General features: G+C 44.2%; 1 protein-coding gene and 1 pseudogene across 2 annotated transcripts; one reads left to right on the top strand and one right to left on the bottom strand.

The window, feature by feature from the left end:
• The first annotated feature begins 825 nt into the window (after positions 1-825).
• On the top strand, positions 826-18,390 carry PRDM7 (PR/SET domain 7). Its single transcript, XM_021708567.1, is given in 13 exon segments — positions 826-894; positions 1,418-1,541; positions 1,872-1,979; positions 8,678-8,727; positions 11,138-11,294; positions 12,003-12,104; positions 12,319-12,590; positions 12,994-13,061; positions 14,480-14,673; positions 17,236-17,816; positions 17,819-17,988; positions 17,990-18,290; positions 18,292-18,390. Coding segments are annotated over 13 exon segments (2,295 nt in total).
• Positions 6,021-6,839, bottom strand: LOC103251471 (annotated as a pseudogene). The gene is made up of 2 exons (XR_002481473.1): positions 6,835-6,839; positions 6,021-6,558 (listed from the first exon to the last, which is right to left on the bottom strand). The product of XR_002481473.1 is annotated as a coiled-coil-helix-coiled-coil-helix domain-containing protein 2 pseudogene (transcript).
• Positions 18,391-19,200: the final 810 nt, after the last annotated feature.

Raw genomic sequence — 19,200 nt, 5'->3', positions numbered from 1 at the left:
AAGTCCTGCCCCTTAAGAGGCCGCCAACCCTCTACCTGAGTGATTTTAAACCTCCTCTGCATGAGGAGACCCCAAAGCTCCGCGGCGTCAGGGACCGCGGATCCCCTCACCCGGAGGAACACCGGGTGCCCTACTGCGGGGATCCCCGAAAACTCTGAGGCTGAGGAGCCACGACCCCCCTCAGCCTGGGGCGCCCCGACCTACGCCTGAGAAGCCCTGAGCATCCCACCCGCAGAGGGGCCAGACTCCCCGGCCTCGGGACCGCGGAGTTCCCTCGAAGGCGCCGTTCCCCTCAGCCTCAGGAGCCGAAAGCCCTCCGTGAGAGCCGCCACAGCCCCTCAGCCTGAAGATTCTCAGATCGCCTCGACTGGAGCGCCCCAAAGCTCCTCAGCCGGAAAGCTGGCTGCCCCCTAGGCACCCAGTCGGCTTTGCTCGCAGAGTTTTCCAGAATCCCGGGGGAGAGCCCCACGTGGCTTCGAAGAGAAACGTCCGGGCGGGCGGGCAGGGGCCTCCCCTCAGGCCTCCCGCCCCTCAGACCCGGCCGCAACGCCCCGGGCACCTCCGCGCCTCTATTCGAGGAACTAAAGGAGCCGGACGCGGGGCCCCAGGGGCTGTCGCGCCCCCCGCCCCGCCTACACCCCTGGACCCAGGCACCCGCAGAGCGCGCCGGGGTCCCCACATCTCCCTCTCGGAACACCCCAGCCCGGGGATGGGGAGAGGTCAGGGCTGCTGTCCCCCTGAGCACCTTCTCCTCCGCAGGAGCCGAGGCCTAGGAGCAGGGAGACTGGGGCCCTTCCCAGACTGGAGGCGGGCAGTCCCGGCGCCATGAGCCCTGATCGGTCCCCCGAGGACAGCCCAGAGGGAGACACGGGGCGGACGGAGTGCAAGTCCGCGGTGAGAGGCGGGGGAGGAAACGCCGGCTCCAGCGGGGTTGGCGGGCAGGCTCGGGGGCGCGGAGCTGGTCTCTGGAGGACTCCTGGCCTGCACCCCTGGGTGACCCTATGGGGTGGTTGGTCCTGGTCCGGACGAGGGGGAGAAAGGACAAAGACCTGCTGGACTACTTCATCCTGCAGGTGCTCTGTGGCCCTGAGCTTTGTTAACTCCTTCACTGGTCCAGCCTAGAACCCTCTCCTGAAGCCCGAAAAGTGGTGTTTTAGGGACTAAGAAGTGGGAGATTACAACTTGCCTCCTACTTCAAGTAGGACTGCAGCAGCAGTGACTGCTCTGTCTGGAGAGCTGGGGAAATGTTCAGTGTCTAGGGGGCTAAACGGGACATAATATGGGAGAGAGGGAAATTCTTCGTGTTTCACAGCACCCACCCAGAGGGCTCCAGCTATGCCATACACACAAGGTGGAGGAAAAGGCCCAGCTCCACGTGCACCAGTAAATCACCGAGGAAATCTGTTGCTCTCTTTAGGTCAAAGATGCCTTCAAGGACATTTCCATATACTTCACCAAGGAAGAATGGGCAGAGATGGGAGACTGGGAGAAAATCCGCTATAGGAATGTGAAAAGGAACTATAATACGCTGATTGCTATAGGTAACAGGAAGTGCTAGGTACAGACCAGCCTGGGGAACAAAAAACAGGTCGTTGGTCCCAGTATTATTTTGGTTTTCTCTTGGGAGGCTGCATCTGCCCATAGCTCTCTTCTGTATGGAGACAAATGTGGAGAGAAATTTTGTTCCTTTGTGTCAGTGTGGGGCTGAGTGCAGATAATGGTCATGCAGAGGTCACATCTTGACCTTGTTCCAGACTCTCCCAGCTCATCAAACGGGGCTGCACTGGCTTTGGGGTGATTTCCACTGCCACTGCCCTTTATTCCTCCTCCCAGTTCTTCCCTTTTAGGACAAAGATTTTGCTTCGTTTCAGGTCTCAGAGCCCCTCGACCAGCTTTCATGTGTCACCGAAAGCGGGCCATCAAACCTTTGGTGGATGACACTGAGGATTCTGATGAAGAATGGACACCTAGGCAGCAAGGTAAGAGGCCAGGAGGATTTAGAGGTGGCCCTCTGAAACCAGCCTGGGTTTAGGTCTCAGCTACATCTCAGGAGTTAACAGAGGAAACAGACTGTTCCCTCAAAAACATAACTGTTCAACAAACAAGCAAGATGCTAAACAGTATATCTAGTCAGAAGCTATTCATATAAAGTTTCAAAATGTGTAAAATATATACATTTTTATAGATACAATACTAAGTGGTAAATGTATAAAATCTGAATGTGAATAAGAATGCCAAATTCGGAACAGTTATCACAACTAAAGGAAGAACTAACAGGTGGCTTCACTGTGACTTAGCTTTTTGTTTGTTTTTGGAATTTGAAATAAAATAAAAAGATCGGAAGCAGTTGTGGCAGAATGTTGAGATCGGACTGAATGGTGCTGGAGGTATAGGTTTTTCCAGTATTCTCCAATCTTTTCACTCTTTCCCAGGCTGGAGTGCAGCGGCACAATCACAGCTCACTGCAGCTTCAACCACCTGGGCTCAGGCAATACTCCTACCTCAGCTTCCTGAGCAGGTGGGACTACTGGCACGTGCCACCACATCTGGCTATTTTTTGTTTGTTTGTCTTTTGTAGAGACAAGGTCTGGCTATGTTGCCCAGGCTGGTCTCTAACTCCTAGACTCAGGTGATCCTTCCACCTCAGCCTCCCAAAGTGCTGAGATTGCAGGTATGAACCACCTCACTCAGCTCATTCTTTTCTATATGTTTAAAATTTGTCATTTTAAAAAAATAAACGTTGTTTTTGCTAAACATTGTTACTAAAGCAAAGGACAATTAAAGAAACCTTAAGGCTGGGCTCAGGGGGCTCAACCTGTAATCCCAGCACTTTGGGAGGCCGAGGTGAGTGGATTGCCTGAGCCTGCGGGTTCGAGACCCACGTGGGCAACTTGGCGAGGCCACATCTCTACAATAAATTTTTTTAAATTAGCTGGGCATGGTAGCTCGCGCCTGTAGTTCCGGCTATTTGGGAGGCTGAGGCGGAAGAATCGCCGGAGCCCAGCAGGTCAAGGCTGTGGTGGCCGGGAGTGTGCCACTGCCCTCCAGGCTGGGAGACAGAGTGAGATTCCTACTAAAAAAAAAAAATAATAAATAAATAAATAAACCTTAAAAGCTTTCTAATACAAATTTCATAACAGTTCAGTTATTGAGTTAAATGCCTTAGAAGAGGAAATAATTAACATATTAAGTAAAAATATATAATTTAATCACATTAATCATATATCATATTTCATAATGATCCTCTTACCCCAAAATGAATCTGTTTTCTGGTTTAATTCTAAGAGTTTGAGAGAGCTGTTTAGTTTCCCTACTCTTTCCCATATGTCACTGACCAGAGACAGCATCAGGTAAATAAAATAATGTGCAATCATTATAAAATAGAACTGAGAAGCTCATTTCCTCTTCTACTGGTTGGAATTTAGAAGAGAGAGTCGATCTGCCTAAACTGGAGAAAGTGATTTGAATTAGGTCTCTTACTTCCCCATGGACAGATTTTAGATCTCTTAAGCTCTTAAAGTAGTGTAAGAGGTCTGAAGGCCCAATATTTTTTTTCTGCAAAGGTTTTGACATGAAAAGACTATCTTCATAGGGAACCTATCTCCCATAGTTTATCACACTTCCACATATCTTTATCTGGACTCAGTTCAAATCCTCAACTTAGTCAATTGTTTTAATCAGCCGGGCTCGGTAGCTCAGCCTGTAATCCCGCACCTTTGGGAGGCTGAGGTGAGTGGATTGCCTGAGCCTGCGGGTTCGAGACCCGCCTGGGCAGCGAGACCTCATAAATCAAAAAATCAGCCGGGCTTGGTAGCGCATGCCTGTAATTCCGGCTACTTGGAAGGCTGAGGCGGAAGGATCGCTGGAGCCCAGCAGGTCAAGGCTGCGGTGGCTGAGAGCGGCCACTGCACTCTAGTCTGGGTGACAGAGTGAGACTCCAACTCAAAAAAAAAAAAAAAAAAAAAGAAATCACAATGTAAATTTACTTTTCTATCAACTTCTGTAAGTATACAATATTATTAACTACGTCCACATTATTATGCAATTTATTTCTAGAACCTTTTTATCTTGCTTGACTAAACTCTATACCCAATGAGCAATAACATCCCATTTCCTGCTCCCCCTAGCTCCTGACAACTGCAGTTCTATCTTTTGTCTCTATGAATTTGATTACTTTAGATACCATATATAAGTCGAATCAGTCATCCCATATTTGTCTTATTTCACTTAGCATAATGTTCTCAAGGCTCCCCCATGTTGTACCATATAACAGGATTTCTTTCTTTTTTAAGGTGGAATAATATTCCATTGTATGTATATTCCACATTTTGTTTATTTATTCATCTGTCAATGGACATTTAGGTTGCTTCACCTCTTGGCTATTGTGAACAATGCTGTAATGACCATGAGTATACACATATCTTTCTTTGAGATACTGTTTTCAGTTCTTTTGGGTATATGTATATTCAGAAGTGAGATTTCTGAATTATAAAGTAGTTCTGTTTTTAATTTTTTGAGGAACCGCCATACTGTTTTTTCATAGTGGCTGCACCATTTTACGTTCCCACTACTGTGGTTTGAATGTGTCCCCCAAAAAGTTCAGGTGCTGGAAGAGGTGATTAGGTCATGAGGGCTTTACCCTCATGAATGGATTAATGCCATTATCCCTGGAGTGAGTTATTGCAGGAGGGGGTTCCTGATGAAAAGGATGAGTTTGGACCTTCCCTCTCTTACTCTCTGTCTCATATGCTTGCTTACCCTTCCACCATGTCCTGATGCACACAGCATGAAGGCCCTTACAAGATGCCAGTGCCATGCTCTTGGACTTCTCAGTCTCCAGAACCATGAACCAACAAATAAATTTAGTTTTATTTTATTATTATTACTTTTTTGAGTTGGAGTCTCTGTCGCCCGGGCTGGAGTGCAGTGGCACGCAGGCTCACGGCCATCTCAGCGCTGACCTGCTGGCCTCCAGCGGTCCTTCCGCCTCAGCCTTCTAAGTAGTAAGAACAACACGTGCACACTGCCACACCCTGCTAATTTTTTTCATTTATTGTAAAGATGAGGTGTCACCAAGTTGCCCAACTGGTCTTGAACCCATGGGCTCAGGCAATCCACTCATCTCAGTCTACCAAAGTGCTAGGATTACAGGCTGAGCCACCTAGCCCAGCCAATACTCTCATAAAACAACAAAAAACAAACTAATTCACCCACCAACATTGAGTAAGAGTTCAAATTTCTCCAAATCTTTGTCAACACTTGTTATTTTGTGTATTTGGATAGAGGTCCTCCTAACAGGCATCAGGCGATATCTCATAGTGGTTATAATTTTCATGATGATTAGTGATGTTGAGCATCTTTTCATATATGTTGATTATTTATATATCTTTTTTGGATAAATGTCTATTCAAATCTTTTGCCCATTTGTATTAGTCAGCTCAGACTGCTGTAAGAAAATACCATACACTGGGTTGGTTATTTTATATATATATATATATTTTGACAGTTCTCAAGGCTAGAAGTAGAAAATCAGGGTGCCAGCATGGTTGGGTTTTGGTGAAGGCTCTCTTCCTGACTTGCATGCAGCCTCCATCTCACTGTGTGCTTACATGATCTCTTCTTTGTGTTCATACTAGAAGGAGGAAGGAATCACTCTCTTCCTCCTCTTATAAAAGCACTCATCCTATCATAATGAGTCCACCCTCATGACCTCACCTGACTCTAATTACATACAAGGGCCCAATCTTTAAAAAACATCACATTGAGGATTAGTGCTTCTACATGTGCAGTTTGAGGAAACAAAACTCAGACCATAGCACCTAGTGTTTAAATTTCTATTTTTTAATAAACCCGCTGTATTCTAATGAACTCACAAAAAAATGAAATCACAACAGCTGGCTTAAGAAGGCCACACAAACATTTGCCCAGCACCAAATACTACACCATCTCAATGAAATTCTTCACAATAAGAACAACCTCTTCCATTGCAATTGGGCTAGGAAGCTGTGAATGAGTGATGGTTTTACAATTCATACCTTCACTATCAATTATATTTTTATGCTAAATTAACTTGGTCATGAGAGTTGATTTTCCATTTCCTCAATCTGAACTTCTTGATTAGGCCAATCCATTTGCAAGTCTGCCCTGTTTCAGCACCTCATTGAAACCCTTACAGAGCTTTATGTCACCCTGGTTCTGGGCACACTCCAAAAACTTTTTTATCTCATACAAGCAAGGTTGCTGCTGCTGTATGGGCTGGGCTCCCTGAGGTTCCTGGTAAGTGAGGTCAGGCCTTAAGGGTTCAGCATTACTTCCTCCACTGAAGTCCCCAGTGATGGCATGACCCAGTCAGCATGTACCCAACAGCAAAGCCGACAACCACGCCAGCTGCAGTGGTTGCCATCTGGGCCATCAGACCTGGCTGCCAGGGAGCCCCAGCAGGTAAGCCAACTGCAGGTGGTGAGGCTGCTGCTGGTGCTGAGCTGCTGGTGCTGAGCTACTGGTGCAGTTCTCATCTGAGGGGCCCTGCTGGCCAAAGGGGTCATGCGGGAGGTGCGGCTTCAGCTCATGTGGCATCACAAGTGCTCGGTGGCTCGGCCACCTATTATTTAATTATGTTATTTGTTTTGTTGTTGTGTTTTATTGCAGGAATTCTTTATATACTCTGGATATTAACCCTTTATTTACTTATCTGCTTGTTTGAGATGGAGGTCTTACTATGTTGCCCTGGCTTGTCTCAAATTTCTGGGTTATGAAGCTTTGTCTCTATGTTTCCTTCTTGGAATTTTTACATTTTGGTCTTTAATCCATTTTGAGTTAAGTTATTTTGACTACTCCATTATTTTCCATGGATCTATATTTCTGTCATTATGCCAGTAACACACTGTTTTGATTACTGTAACTTTGTAATACGTTTTGAGGCAAGAAGTGTGAGACTTCCAACTTAGATTCTTCTTTTCCAAGATTGTTTTGGCTATTCTGGGTCCCTTGAAATTCCATATGGACTTTTGGATTTTTTTCTGTTTCTGTAAAAATGTCATTAGTAGCCACATATGGTGGCTCAAACCTGTAATCCCCACACTTGGGGAAGCAGAGTTGAGAGGATTGCCTGAGCTCAGGGATTCGAGACCAGCCTGAGCAGCATGATGAGACCTCGTCTCTACAATAAATCAAAAATTTAGCTGGGCATGGTGGCGCATGCCTGTGGTTCCAGCTACTTGGAAGGCTGAGGCAGAAGGATCACCTGAGCCCAGTAGGTCGAAGCTCTGGTGGCCTTGAGTGTGCCACTGCACTCCAGCCTGGGTGACAGAGTGAGACTCTGACTCAAAAAAAAATGGCATTGGCATTTTGAAAAACACGACACTGAATCTGTAAATCATTTTGATAGTATGAATATGTTAACAATGTTAAATTGCCTAATTTATGAACAAAGATGTCTTTCCATTTGTTTGTGTCTTCTTTACTTTCTTTCAGAAATATTTTATAGTTTTAGGTGTTCATGTCTTTTGCCTCCTTAGTTAAGTTTATCCCTAAGTATTTTATCGTTTTTGGTGCTACTGTAGGTGGGATTCTTTTCTTAATTTTCTTTTTGTCATGTTCATTGTTAGTGTACAGAAACACAACTGATTTTTGAGTACTGATTTTGAATCCTACAACTTTGCTGAATTCATCTATTCTAACAGTTTTTTTGGTGGATTCTTTGTGCTTTTCTACATATAGGATCATGTCATCTGCAAACAGATATTATTTTATTTCTTCCTTTCCAATTTGGATACCTTTTATTTCTTTTACTTGCCTAATTGCTCTGGCTAGAACTTCCACGACTATGCTGAATAGAAGTAAGGAGAGTGGAAATTCTTACCTTGTTTCTGACCTTAGAGGAAAAGCTTTCAGTTTTCATCACTGAGTATGATGTTAAATATGAACTTTTCCTTTGTTTTCTTTTTTTTTTTACCCTCCTATAGTCTAAAGGAAGTATTTATTTATGTATTTACTTACTTACTTACTTATTGACTTCTCCTATACAATCTTTTTATGTGAAGGTAATTTCCTTCTGTTCCTAGTTTATTCAGTGTACTTGTCATGAAAGATCAGTCCATTTATTTTTTTAAATGAATGTGATAAGATCAGGTGTCGTGGCTCACGCCTATAATTCCAGCACTTTCGGAGGCCGAGGTGAGAGGATTGCCTGACCACATGGGTTCGAGACCAGCCTGGGCAACTTGGCAAGACCTCATCTCTACAATAAATCAAAAAATTAGCCAGGCATGGTGGCACACGCCTGTGGTTCCAGCTACTTGGAAGACTGAGGCAGAAGGATCACTTGAACCCAACAGGTCGAGGCTGCAGTGGCCGTGAGCGTGCCACTGCACTCCAGCCTGGGCAACAAAGTGAAGCTCTGACTCAAAAATAAATAAATAAATGTGATAGGTACCTTATGAACCTAAGATAAAGCAGAGGTGAAGGTTTCTCTATCTTTAAAAGGCAGTTTAAGAAAATTAACAATGCTCCCAATAAAGGCATGGGCCTTAATGACACTTCGGGAAACATTTTCAAATCACCCTTGTATAATACTTTAAATTATCATTCTCTGGTTCAGAATCCTCTGCTTCTAATGAGAATCTCCAGAGTTTGAAAACATTTATCACCAAACTACTTATTTCTCATTACCTTTTAGTCAAACCTCCCTGGATGGCCTTCAGAGTGGAACAGAATAAACACCAGAAGGTAAGTAACTCCCAAATCCTATTGACAAGAAAATCTTCTTCATGGATCCAAACACAGGTAAGAGAAGGAGAATATACAGAGTGTCCTAGGAATTACTGCCTTCCTTTCCTGGTCTCTTTAGCACAATGTCTGATGTCATTATCATTTTAAGAGTTAATAAGAACAGCAACAATAATCACTACCACTATTTTATTTCACGATATTTCAGACTGTATTTTAAACATGTTACATTAATAAGCTCACTTAAACCTTACAACAACCCTATGAGGTAGTTTCTATGACCATTTTATAGATTAAAAAAACTGAGGTACAAAAATGTTCAGTTATATGTCTGGTGTCACATTTAGTGTTAGTGCAGCCTAATCCAAATCTCCTTCTCTAAAGTACTTACAAACTCATTAAAACTTTCAGAGGCCGGGCTCAGTGGCTCAGGTGTAATCCCAGCACTTTGGGAAGCTGAGGCAAGTAGATTGCCTGAGCCCACAGATTCGAGACCAGCCCAGGCAATTTGGTGAGATCTCGTCTCTACAATAAATCAAAAATTAGCTGAGCGTAGTAGCACGCACCTATAGTTCTGGCTACTTGGAAGCTGAGGCAGAAGGACAACCTGAGCCCAGCAGGTCAAGGCTGCAGTGGCAATGAACGTGCCACTATACGCCTGCCTGGATGACAGAGTGAGACTCCAACTCAAAAAAAAAAACAACACTTTCGGAGTTTTATAAAATTTATGCCGTCATATCCATATATCCTTACATCATTCATCTGACTGGCTTTTCAACCTCAGTTTTTCTCTGTTACAGTAAAGTGAGAGATGTGCTAATATACTCTAAGGGAAGCTTATAAACATACAGACAATTTGTACTATGGATGGTCCCAGAAGAAGAAGATAGGGTGTTCCTACCTTCATAAAGGACTCATTCTGATAGGAAAAAGCAGCTTCCATCCCTGAGGAGTTTCAGGTTTAAAAATCGAGAAACGCCAGGCTCGGTGGCTCAGCCTGTAATCCCGCGCCTTTGGGAGGCTGAGGTGAGTGGATTGCCTGGGCCCGCGGGTTCGAGACCCGCCTGGGCAGGCGAGACCTCATCTCTATAATAAATTTTTTAAAAAATTACCCGAGCGTGGTAGCGCACGCCTGTAGTTCCAGCTCCTTGGAAAGCTGAGGCGGAAGGATCGCCGGAGCACAGCAGGTCGAGGCTGCGGTGGCCGGGAGCGGCCACTGCACTCCAGTCTGGGCAACCGAGTGAGACTCCAACTCAAAAAAAAAAAAAATCGAGAAACACCAAATGAGAAAATTACTTCGGACTTCATATTGGTGACATACTATTCAGTAGAAATGTATCCTTCTAGAATTGATTTGAAATGCTCGTTCCTGTAGGAAGAGGTAACAGCTTCTTCCCCTGGCCTCTGATTAACCAATTCATGTTGTTTGGTATCTTCTGTTTAACCTACCTGCTGCCTCTACATTGTGAGCTCTTCAAGAGCCTGGTCCATACCTTATTCTTCTCCAAAGTCCCAGGCTCAGCTCAGGGTCCCTGAGAATCCCGAGTGTTTTCTCAATGAGTAATTCTAAGTTTACAAATTAAGCTACAAGTAACAAGGTCAAGGAATGCTGAAAATTAGATCTTTGAGTTAGAATTTGACTGTAGAGATGATGGAGGAGGTAAATTGATATCATGACTGTGTGAGAAATTATTAATCTCACATTCATGCAGTATTTAATAGCTCACAAAACACTTTGGTGAGCATTATTATGCTTCATGCTCACTATAACATTAAGAATTAGCATGTATGCCAATTTATGGATCAGGAAACTGAAGACAATTAGCTAATAATACACTCTTATTCAAGCAAAATTGGTACAGGAGCCAACTGATCTAATTCCAAATTAAAATATTCTGTGTAGGATACGACAATTTGCAACTTTAGCATCACTTTTTCATTGTCTAGATACACTTCTGTCAGCCATTTCTTTGTTCTCATTTCAACCTTACTGCTCTGTTACCTCATTTTCCAGATGTGCTCTGTCCTTCTCTGCTAGTCTACATTTCCCATCCATCAAATGTCTACTAGTTTATAGAAGATCCCGTTTTTCTCTGTAAGCCCTTACCTCCTTATTTCACAAACCTTGCTGATTCTCCAGCTAGTCTTCCCAAGTAATCTTGCTCCCTCACTTTCACGTATATAGAAAACTTTGAGAGAAAATTGAAGGGAAAGAAACTTAAGATATGGATTCTAGGGCTGGATTCACTACCCATTTAGGCCCTTCCTTTTCCCTCTAGTACTTAGGCACCTCAGATATTTCCAATGGTTGTGGAAGCATTAACTAAAGTCATGCATATGAAAACATGTTGCAAACTCTAAAGAAGTAAAAATGCATGTTGTCTTTTAATATGTGACTCTCACATTAAAGGGAATGCCCAGGGCGCCATTAAGTATCGTATCTAGCTTGAAGGAATTGTCAGAAATGGCAAATTTACTGAATACAAGTGACTCAGAGCAGGCCTGGAAACCAGTGTCCCCTCTCAGAGAAGCAAGCACTTCTGAACAGCACTCTAGAAGAAAATTGGGTAAGGAAGAACAATGTGGGGACTTTTGCCTCCCTAAGTCCTCTAGAAGGGTTGGTGAGTATTGTTTGGATATGTGGGGTGGACTTTTGATAGGCTTGGGCTTCAACTGGATTAAAGTGTGAGCCCAGAAGTTGTCTGTAGTATCGAATAGCATGTAAAAATATTAACTTTGAAGTCACACATAGAAGCATTGGAGTTTAGGGCAAAATCTAAAAAGTTCATCAAGCTCCTGAATGCTAATCTATACAATGAGGACAAGGATACATAGCCTCAAGGTATTAAATTAAATATAAAAGAATCGATACTTTTAAGGTGTCCAATAATTCCATCTCTGATAGTACAGATCATACTTTCTTAATGTTATATGTCCAGACCCTTGTTCAATGCCTAACATGTAATGTGCCCTCAATAAATATTTTCTGAATGAATAAATGCATGCATGAACTGTTTTGTAAGTAGAAAGACTGGAAGGTTAATGGGATAATGGGAACAGGCAGAAACTAAAACTGAATTAGGTATCTGCAGTCAATATGGGTGTGGAGTCTTACTTAGTCTCTCTGAACCAAGTAGTTTGGATGGGAGAAGGGAGACCAGAGTATGTGGAAGAATAGGTGATAATTTGATATTAAGAGATGTCACATTTTCTGATGAAACAGAAACAATCATTCCAGACTCCCAACTTCACTTACCTACTCTTCTCCAATTTAGAATTCAGAAAAAAGGAGATTGAAGTGAACATGTACAGCCTGCGAGAAAGAAAAGATTGTGCCTACAAAGAGGTCAACGAGCCACAGGATGATGACTACCTCTGTAAGTGACCTTCTTGGCCCACTCACACAGAAGGCTGTTGTGTCCTGGTACGATAATTTCCCCTCATCATTTGGCCCCCAAATCATTCCCTTACTCTAGTGACTTGGAGTATAGGATTGAAGCTAAATGATGTCGGTGCTGGGCTCTTTTTGAAGCTCTTATATCTGGGAATATGCACTATACCTTTCCTAATCTCTGGTGCTTTCACCTCCAGATTGTGAGCAGTGTCAGAACTTCTTCATTGACAGCTGTGCTACTCATGGGATCCCTACTTTTATAAATGACAGTGCAGTGGACAAGGGGCATCCCAATCGTTCAGCCCTCAGTCTGCCCCCCGGACTGAGAATTGGACCATCAGGCATCCCTCAGGCTGGGCTTGGAGTGTGGAACGAGGCATCTGAGCTGCCACTGGGTCTGCACTTTGGCCCCTACGAGGGCCAGATCACAGACGATGAAGAGGCAGCCAACAGTGGATACTCCTGGCTGGTGAGAAATGCCTGCTTTTTCCCCCATTCTGGTTTCCCACATCCCATCTGTGCCTTTGGTGAGACATCACCTTCTATATGATAGGACATGGGCAGGGGTAACATGGTTAGCTCTGTGTACTCAATATTCTTTGTACAAACATGAAGCTCCTATTTAAAGATCAGAGGGTATGTGGGAGCAGAGTGGTACAAAGACAAAGAAGTGCATCTTCCCTTGTGGGGCCTCTGCTCTGATTGGACAAATCAACTCAGAGGTGTAGACGATGACTTAGCAACATACCATGTAGTCTCAACTGGCAGTTGAATTCATGCAGACGCAAAGGGCATTGATGACTATAGAGTAAAATAATTTCTTCTGATTATCGTCTCCTAAAAAGTCTTTAACTTAATTTTCTGAAACTCAGATCACCAAGGGGAGAAACTGCTATGAGTATGTGGATGGAAAGGATAAATCTTGGGCTAACTGGATGAGGTAAGGCCAATAGGTTTCTGGGTTCTGGAGAAGTCATTTGTCTCTCATAATCTCAGATTCCTTTCCTTTTCATCATGTCTCCCTCGAAGAGGGAGGTCTCCTGTTCCTATTTTCCTCTCTACAATGCTCTTTGATATCATGAGTATTTAGAAAAAAAGAAATATATAAATATTATAATTAACTTTTATCAAAACATAAATCTCTATGCTAGATGCCAAATAAACCTTCAGGAGCCTAGATTCACTGAGAACAATGGATGCATTTATGCTTTAATTTATCTAATTCAAATTTATTAAGCACTTACTATGTTCCGGTTTGGAAAATGAAGTTTCTTACTTGAACAGATCACACGAACCTTGTAATTGTGAGGAATTTATTGCAGATAGACATGAAACATTTAATTATAGGAATATTTAACTATAATTTGTTGATTTTTCAAGAAGTATACAGTGCCAAGACAACCTAAAACAAAAGATCTTTAATCTGTGAGGGCAGGAACTCTTATTGAAGTTGAAGTCTGAGGCTGGGCGCGGTGGCTCAGCCTGTAATCCCAGCACTTTGGGAGGCTGAGGCAAGAGGATTGCCTGAGCCTGGGGGTTTGAGACCAATCTGAGCAACTTTGTGAGACCTCATCTCTACAATAAATCACAAAAAACTAGCCGGGCATGGTGGCGTGCATCTGTAGTTCCAGCTACTTGGAAAGATCGCCTAAGCCCAGCAGTTGGAGGCTGCAGTGGCCGTGATTGTGCCACTGCATTCCAGCGTGGGTGACAACAGTGAGACTCCAACTCAAAAAAAAAAAAAAAACCTGAAGTATGAGAAGTGAGTTGCAGGATGGCCCATCCCCTTTCTATGATGAACTCTCCTTTTATGAGGGGATACCGAATATAAATAAACTATTACTGTCCTGTGTTATTGTGCCAAGACAAAGAGACCTCTATGTTTCTATGGGAGGTCTACCTGGCTGAGGCAGGTAAATGGTACCCAGGTAAACCATGGGATTATTAGAAGAAGCCCTCTCAAAAGAAGATAGACTTGGGCTGAACGTAGAATAACGTGTGCCAATCAGAGTCCATGATCAATCTCCATGTTTTGTGGTATAAAACAGAAATGAGTGTAGAATTTAAAGAAGCTAGAAGTCAACGTGTTGTAGAGCCAATCAATCATGGTGAAGCTAGAATTGAACTTTAAAAAAATTCTAGGTAGGATGAGCACTAAGCATGACTCAGAGATAGGAGTTCATGTGATACTGTGAAAGAGACTTAGGTATGAACAGAAGGTTCCTCAAAAAGTGATGGGGGAGTGGGCAGCCTCAGACTACAGAGGACTTGAGCAGCAGGTGATGAGCCAGACCTGGATCTGACAGATAGTGGGAATTCATTGCCTCTTTTCTTTCTCTTTGCCTGCCTCAACCCGAGGTATGTGAACTGTGCCCGGGATGACGAGGAGCAGAACCTGGTGGCCTTCCAATACCACAGACAGATCTTCTATCGGACCTGCCGGATTATCAGGCCGGGCTGTGAACTGCTGGTCTGGTATGGGGATGAGTACGGCCAGGAACTAGGCATCAAGTGGGGCAGCAAGTGGAAGAAAGAGCTCATGGCAGGGAGAGGTAGGCACCAGTGTTATTCTTTAAAAAGGAAAGAAAAGAAGTAATTTGGGGGAATTTTCATGGTTCATCCTTAAGTAGAGTAAAATGCAGTCTAAAGTCAACAAAAGTTCTAATCAGAGGCTTCTAAAATTAAAGATTCATGTCATATGCCTTTGACTCTCAGGAACAATTTTTATTTATTTATTCATTTATTTGTTTGTTTGTTTCTTTGTTTTAGTTGGAGTCTCACTCCAGTCTCACCAGGCTAGAGTACAGTGGCATGCTCACAGCCACCACAGCCTTGGCCTGCTGGGCTCAGGTGATCCTTCCACCTCAGCCTTCCAAGTAGCTGAGACTACAGGTGTGTAGCACCACACCCAGCTAAATTTTTGATTTATTGTAGAGGTGCGGTCTCACCAAGTTGCCTAGGTTGGTCTTGAACCCAAAGTGCTGGGATTATAGGCGTGAGCCACTGCACCTGGCCAATTTTTATATTTTTAAGTGTTTTGATACTATATTTTAAGGGCTTCATGCACAAAATATATAAAACATATAGTGCTGAAAAGATTAGAAGCAAGCATTGCTATTATTCATTCATTCATTATCTCAATTAGTTGTCATGTGAGTTCCTACTCTGTGCCAGACAATGTTCCAGTCAATGGAAATACAGACTGAAGAAAACAATCTAAAAAAAATATTTTTTGAGAGATGAGTCATGCTTTGTGACCTAGGCTGGAGTGCAGTGGTGCGATCACAGTTCACTGCAGCTTTGAACTGCTGGGCAAAAGTTATCCTCCTGTCTCAGCCTCCCAAGTAGCTAGGACGACAGGTGCATGCCACCGCATCCAGCTGATGTTTTTATTTTGTAGAGACAAGGTCTCACTAAGCTTCCGAGGCTAGTCTTGAACTCCTGGCCTTAAGTGATTCTCCTGCCTTGGCTTTCCAAAGTGCTGGAATTACAAGCTTGAGCCACAACTTCGACCAATCAGAATAACTCCTCTTGAGCAACTGACATGTGAATTAGGGAAACACAGGAACACATGCGGATACATGCATAATATCAATGATTAGTGGTTTAAGAAACTAATCCAGAAGAGTCCCTAAGGATCAGTGTGAGGAAAGGGTAGGGTATGGCAGAAGATAGTCAGGGAAGGTTTCTCTTAGAAGATAGTATTGCAGAGGGGCAAATACCTGTGTACAAAGCGTCCCAGGCACAGAGAGGAGCTAGTGCAATTGTCCTGCGGCCAGAAAGAGTTCATATTTGGTTAATCATAGGAAACTAGGCTGTCATGGTTCATCCCTTCTGAGGCTGCTCCAGTCTCCAGGTGAGAGAATGGTGGGTGGGATGGAGACAGGTGGTGGGGGTGTATGAAGGCTGACGAGGCTTATATTTTACTTATTTTATTTTATGTGTTTCTGAGTCGGAGTCTCACCCTGTCTCCCAGACTAGAGGGCAGTGGCACGCTCACGGCCGCCCCAGCATCGACCTGCTGGACTCAGGCAATCCTTCCGCCTCAGCCTTCCAAGTAGCCAGAACCACAGGCGTACACTACCACACCTGGCTACTTTGTTTTATTTCATTTTTAGTGTAGAGATGAGGTTGCACCAAGTTGGCTGTGGGCTCAGACAATCCACTCACCTTGGCCTCCCAAAGTGCTGGGATTACAGGCTTGAGCCGGCGCACCTGGCCGAGGCTTATATTTTAATATTTTGAAACAGAATTCCAACTGTATTTGAAATGGGCTAAGACTGAAATAAATCGAGCATGAATACTTGGTATGCAGCCTGAGGAAGAACATATTTTCATTCTATGATTTGTAAAACCCTGAAAGAAAAGCAATCCATGACACAGCTTGGGCAGCAGTACCCAGAGTCTTTTTAGTCAGCAGGACCTGGACCACTCTGCATTGGCCAACCTGAATCCCACTTCCAAATGGACAGCCAACTAAATATGACTTTTTGAATGAGGAGGCTCCAATTCCTATTTACTCACATATGATCTCTTTAATCATGACCCCGCACTGGCTTCCGCTTTTGTGGATCTGATTGTGTTTATTCATTATCATTCATTCTCACCTCTCTCTCTCCCCTAATTTAATAGCTCCCTTTGCCCTCATAGAAAAAGTCACTAAGAACGACCCCTTGATGACCTAAGTCATCAAGAGTGTTATTTCTCAATAGAATAAAATAACTACATATCAGGAAAAGTGCCCAGGGATCGGTGTGAGAGGAGGGGGATGGGGCAAAGGGTGGTCTGGGAAGGTTTGATAACACACTTGTAGTGTGTGGGGGAAATATCACTGCAGTTCCACCTATGTAAGGAGGGAAGTCACCTTTGATGCTCCTTGAGGGTCCCTGGTATGGCCGATATGCAGAAAAGGTCCAGATGTGGACTTTCTGGATTTTGAAAGATGTAGTGAAGTGGAGAAATGGACTGTAAACGTCCATTCAGCAGTTGGTGGGAGACAGCTTGCACTGTTAACCCATGAAAGATTAGTGGGGCAAGCCTAACCACACAATGAAACAGATGACCCAGACAACCTTGTCTACATCTACCTTAACCAAAACTTCCTCTTTCAGCAGAACCAAAGCCAAAGATCCACCCATGTTCCTCATGCTCTCTGGCCCTCTCAAGTCAGAAATTCCTCAGTCAACATGTGAAATGCAATCATCCACCTCAGATCTTCCCAGGAACATCTGCAAGAAAATACGTCCAACCAGAGAATCCCTGTCCAGAGGATCTGAATCAGGAGCAGCAACAGTCTGATCCACACAGCTGGAATGACAAATCTAAATGTCAGGAGGCCAAAGAAAGGTCCAAACCCATGCATAAAAGGACACAGCAGAGGGAGAGTTCAAGGTCCTTGTCCAACCCACCCACAGAACAAACAGAGAGCTCCAGAGAAAAGGAAAGAATGATGAAGGAAGAGCCCAGCACAAGCCAGAAAGTGCATCTAGGGGACACAGGCAAATTATACGTGGGGGTAGGAATCTCAAGAATTGCAAGGGTCAAGTATGGAGAGTGTGATCAAGGCCTCAGTGATGAGTCAAATGTCATCACACACCAGAGAACACACACAGGGGAGAAGCCCTTTGTCAGCAGGGAGTGTGGGCGAGGCTTTACCCTTCAGTCAAACCTCCCCACACACCAGAGGACACACACGCAGGGGAGAAGCCCTTTGTCTGCAGGGAGTGCAGGCAGAGCTTTATCGGAATATCACACCTCCTCAGAAACCAGAGGACACACACAGGAGGGAAGTCCTATGTCTGCACGGAGTATGGACGGAGCTTTAGCCTTAAGTCAAACCTGCCCAGACACCAGAGGACACACCAGGGGAAAGCCCCATGTCTGCAGGGAGTGTGGGTGGAGCTTCAGCCACAAGTCAAAACTCCTCAGACACCAGAGGACACACACGGGGGAGAAGCCCCACGTCTGCAGAGAGTGTGGACGGAGCTTTAGCCAGAAGTCACATCTCCTCAGACACCAGAGGACACACACGGGGGAGAAGCCCCATGTCTGCAGAGAGTGTGGGCGGAGCTTTAGCCTCAACTCAAATCTCCTCAGACACCAGAGGACACACACGGTTGAGAAGCTCTATGATCGCCAAGAGGACGAGTAAGTCAATAGTAATAAATCCACATCTCGACAGCCACAGGAGGACAAATGTAGCCATCACATACTTTCACACACCCTTTGGAGGGTGCTTCAAAGGAAGTGTATTGACTCCAAGAGTGTAAAGAGACCAGAAATATCTGATTAAACAAATCCTACAGTTTTGTGACTAGTGATAAGGAAGAAAAAGGGAGAGAATTCCTTGTGTTCAGGGGATTTTGGAATGTGGTTCTTTCTTGCACTGATTCCCCTACAAGACTGTTTTGTTTTGTTTTGGTTTGGTTTTGGTCCCCTGCTCTAATAAACTTTTTCTTCATACAAATCTGAAGCCCAAGCATGTATCTCATTCCTCCCTTATCACTGCATCTTATCACTGAAGGCAGGAGAGTCCAGAAACCAGAAGGGTCACACAGAATTCCTACTTTCAGCTCCAGTCTCCACAGAAATTCAACTTCTAGGAAGATATAAGCCTGGAGTCCATCTAGTTAAATTATTGAAAAATAAATTCCTGGTTCCAAGGAGATAAATCTAGAATGTGAGACAGAGTTGCATCAGGAAAGACAATTCCCTGATCTCCTAGGAGGTGTGGCCGCTTCTCCTAATAGACTCCTCCCCTCTGCAGCCATACTTCTCCCTTGGGTTTTCCTATCTCCTCTTCAGGTTTTTTCCTACATCTGGAGCCTCAGAGATGAAAGCCAGATAGGGACGTGTGTGTGTGTACGTGTGTGCTATATGTATTATGCCTGCATGCATGGGTGTGAGGGGGCAGCATGTTGCATCTGTGTGAGCATGGGGAGTTTCAAGGATACGTGTGTGCCTAAACACATGCATGTTTGGGAGTGTGTCCCAACAGGGGTGCCAGTAGGGAAGGAATGGCCCCTCTTCCTCCAGGGGAATTCTAGATCCTCACTCTCCTTCTACAGATAAACTAAAAG

The sequence above is a fragment of the Carlito syrichta genome, unplaced genomic scaffold (assembly GCF_000164805.1).
Source record: "Carlito syrichta isolate Samal-C Ts95f unplaced genomic scaffold, Tarsius_syrichta-2.0.1 Scaffold142937, whole genome shotgun sequence".
Lineage (NCBI taxonomy): Eukaryota > Metazoa > Chordata > Mammalia > Primates > Tarsiidae > Carlito > Carlito syrichta.
The sequence above is the reverse complement of the archived record's forward strand: the minus strand, read 5'-3'. Positions and strand labels throughout refer to the sequence as shown.